This window comes from Bidens hawaiensis, unplaced genomic scaffold (genome assembly GCF_021521415.1).
Source record: "Bidens hawaiensis isolate Kalapana, Puna unplaced genomic scaffold, B.hawaiensis_p1.1 tig00010811_1, whole genome shotgun sequence".
NCBI lineage: Eukaryota > Viridiplantae > Streptophyta > Magnoliopsida > Asterales > Asteraceae > Bidens > Bidens hawaiensis.
Window position 1 is genome coordinate 372,630 of NW_027491833.1, and position 3,396 is coordinate 376,025.

At 34.7% G+C, this 3,396-nt stretch overlaps 1 protein-coding gene across 1 annotated transcript; it reads right to left on the reverse strand.

Moving 5' to 3' along the window:
- Positions 1 to 435: 435 nt before the first annotated feature.
- Positions 436 to 3,149, reverse strand: LOC143536507 (amino acid permease 6-like). Its single transcript, XM_077030482.1, has 7 exons — positions 2,831 to 3,149; positions 2,503 to 2,736; positions 1,871 to 1,964; positions 1,561 to 1,775; positions 1,318 to 1,460; positions 991 to 1,218; positions 436 to 911 (listed from the first exon to the last, which is right to left on the reverse strand). The coding sequence occupies exons 1-7, from the start codon at positions 2,910 to 2,912 to the stop codon at positions 501 to 503; spliced, it is 1,407 nt and encodes a 468-aa protein (XP_076886597.1). The 5' UTR covers positions 2,913 to 3,149; the 3' UTR covers positions 436 to 500.
- Positions 3,150 to 3,396: the final 247 nt, after the last annotated feature.

Genomic DNA, 3,396 nt, shown 5'->3' on the forward strand with positions numbered 1-3,396 from the left:
AACCCTAGGGCGATTGCTAATGATATAAGTTAGGCAAATTAAAAATAAATAATCTCATCTTTTAGCTCTTGGCTTGTAAGTTAATTTGTTAGAGGTCTGATTGCATGTTTTTTATCCGGAAAGAACAAGTTGATGTTGTGATGTTTGATTGATGCAATTGTAATAATAATATTAATAATACCCAAATATAATTAGTGTTTAAAGCAAGCCGGGCTGGATTTAACTCTTACGAACCCGTAACAAAGTGGAGACACCCAGTAGACAGTTAATTATGAGTAAAAACTGAAAAAACAAGTTAACTGACCAAAAATATTAACATGGAACATGTTCATTTAGTTTTCTAAAAATGAAACTGTCAAAAACTTAAATAACAGAAACAAAGACTACCTAAATATAACTGGGTACTTTTAATTAGCTATAGGTGCACAAATACTCTTTTACAATTCAAGAAAGAAACTATGGATATAAGTTTGCAACAGCCAAGACTAGTTTTCACGATTCTAGGACACCGAACGAAAGATCTTGAAGCTAGAGAAGGAGACAGCGAGGCCTCGAATTGATCCAGCGGCGGCAAGAAGTGCTACAAGTAAACATATGAAGGTCAAAAGCTTTAACCAAATCCATGTGAATGAACCCCTTGGAATCTTTGCCCTTGATATATACATCTCTATTGGGAAATATATGGTCAATGGCCAGTATGTTACTGAACCTATAAGTCCCATAAAACTGTTAAAGAACGGAAACATCATCGCGACCAGCGCTGCTAGTATAACGTAACTCGTCCTCCATATTAACCGGAACAGATTGATACTGCATTTTCCAAACATATATTCTCTCTCAATGAATTTGCATCCTGGCCACTTTTCCCGACTCCAGTTCTCCACAAACGCATAAAACGGTTGGATAATTACCTAAAAATATTATCAAATGTAATCAAAGTTTTATATTGATTAGTAGATTAATGTACTATAAGTCTATAAGTATATGTACCTGGAATGCTCCAAGAAGATGAATAACAACGCATATGTTACCAATGTCGACTAGCCAAAATGGTTCATAGAAACCGAACCCTGTCAAGTAATTCCCAGATGAATCATTCCCGAATGCTAAGTATCCGAGTATCCCACATAGCATGTACAGCACGGTCGATGCTCCAATTCCTATTGTGCAAGACTTTTTCATTACTTTGTTTTCTGGAGGACTTTGTTTTAGTGTATCCTACATGTTCATAAACATCCATTAGCATATACATATCGAACGGAGCTGAGAATTGACAAACTCGTATTTAGAAGCAAGTTACTAGAAAAGATTAATTGCCTGTATTTCAAGGAGGACTAGACTGAAAGAATAAGCAAAAGCAATATCACCAACGGCGGAGAAAGCATTCCACATTTTCTCCGTGCTAGTCATGTCTGGTCCGAATGCTTTACCTGTTAGACTTGTTTCCGCGGATGTACCTCCTATTATGATACAACCCAAAAAATAAATAATAAAAATTTATAGACTTCTAGCAACATTGTAACAATTATTCAAATTTGCATGAAAAAAATTACATCTCACCTACAACTTTTGCAACTGAGAGAGCAAAGCCGATGCCAGCATAAGCGAAAGACATGATGGTGGCAACAACCGAAACGAGGGAGAGCTTGTGGAAGTTTGGGATTTGGCTCAAAACGATCTCTATACACGCAAAGATCAATACGTATGAATTGTTCAACGTGTGACAACCGATGTTGTGTCCGTGCTTATGAAAACAGTTTGACCTTTTAACTGCCCTGGTTAACCATAAGATATAACAAAATATTAGTAGGTAGGTAACTAAAAGCAATCAAACTATAAGTTTTTTGGTATATGGTTAATTATTGCTTACGCCATACTGATGGCTGAAGTGATAGTGTACCCAATGCTCCCACCAACTTGAATTGCATATTGAGATAATCCACATAATTTGTATTTAAACCCTCCTGTTGCCACAATATGATTAGAGATTTCTTATAAAAACTATAGAAGTAGCAAACAACCACTGCCTTTTAATTTTAAAAGTCTTTTTATACCAAGAATAACACATTTCGATCAAGTGGTGATGAAAACTATGGGTATGTTTGGCAAAACTAGCTGCTAGCCGGTGGCTGTAGCTTTTTATATATATTTAGATGTTTGGCAGGGTAGCTGAAGCTTTTAATTAAATGTATAAAATTACTAAAATGAGCATAACTAAAAACAATAATAGTAAATGTATTTATTTTGGAAGGTTATTTAAGTAAATTAAAATACTAAAAGCTTGTAGCTCTTTCTAAACGTTACTAGTGGAAGCTTTAAGCTTTTTCTCATGGCCTAAAAGCTTCAAGCTCTTTGAACCAAACATGACTTTTAATTGAGTAGGAGCTTTTTCTTAAAATCTTGAAGCTCCTAAAAGTTTCTATAAGCTTCCTGCCAAACATACCATGTATCCAAGAATAACACAATTACAAACATATACTTTGATTACTAGCATAAACTTACCAAGATTAACTTTAACAGCTTGCGTATAATTATAGTTTCGGGTACCACTAACAGGATCAGGTGACCTATAGCAATCCGTAAGCAAGAGGCACGTGTACCACGTGATGATCGCAAACACCGCAAGTAAAGGAACTCCAATAATCCAGCCTAACTGAGCCAAACACCACGATAACGACAACACACCCGACCCTATCACCACAGTCATGATATGTGCACTTGTAGTAGCCAATGTTCCTTCAAACAAAACAACAATTTCATTCAAAACCCCTTAAAACTACAAGAACTCACATGCATTATAAATATTAAATTCTGCATTATGCATATATACCTGTTCTTCTGATTCTACCATCATCATCTAAGTATCCATTGACATCTCCATTTTCTACAGAATAAACTGAATGTTTCTGCATCTTTTCGTTCGGTGAGACTCGAAATCTTGAGGAGTATGAAGCTTGAAGAACTGAAGATAGTGTGTGTGTATATATATATATGTATAAATAATACAGGCTAATTCATGAACTGAATTCTTGAATTCAATGCAGCATTTACTCCAACTTTCTGGTAAGTCATAATACTTGGGAAAGTGCAATAGAAGCAAACTTTTACTAGTATACACTCACTTCTCTCATGTTGACTTATTCTTGGACCAAATTCATTGCCATTAATCTAGCAAGATTTACGGTAACAGTATTTTTTTTAATTAATCTGGTATACTTATCTGTCTACATTCGTTTTAAGAAGGATTTATAATTTTTTTTGGTACAACTTATTTGTTTTATTATTGTTATCATGAATTAATCTTTTACCATTTGAAAACGTAAAGTTTTATTCAAAATCTTGATACCGTTTTACCAAAGGCGGCATTCGGCATAGGAATTATATTGTTATTGTTAT

What these genes read in the sequence shown, in the direction of transcription:
- LOC143536507 (XM_077030482.1), bottom strand. Translation starts at nt 2,912, where the DNA reads ATGCAGAAACATTCAGTTTATTCTGTAGAAAATGGAGATGTCAATGGA. An exon ending in TGGTAGAATCAGAAGAACAG is followed by an intron (nt 2,737 to 2,830) that starts GTATATATGCAT and finishes TTTTGTTTGAAG; the next exon opens with GAACATTGGCTACTACAAGT. An exon ending in ACTTCAGCCATCAGTATGGC is followed by an intron (nt 1,776 to 1,870) that starts GTAAGCAATAAT and finishes ATGGTTAACCAG; the next exon opens with GGCAGTTAAAAGGTCAAACT.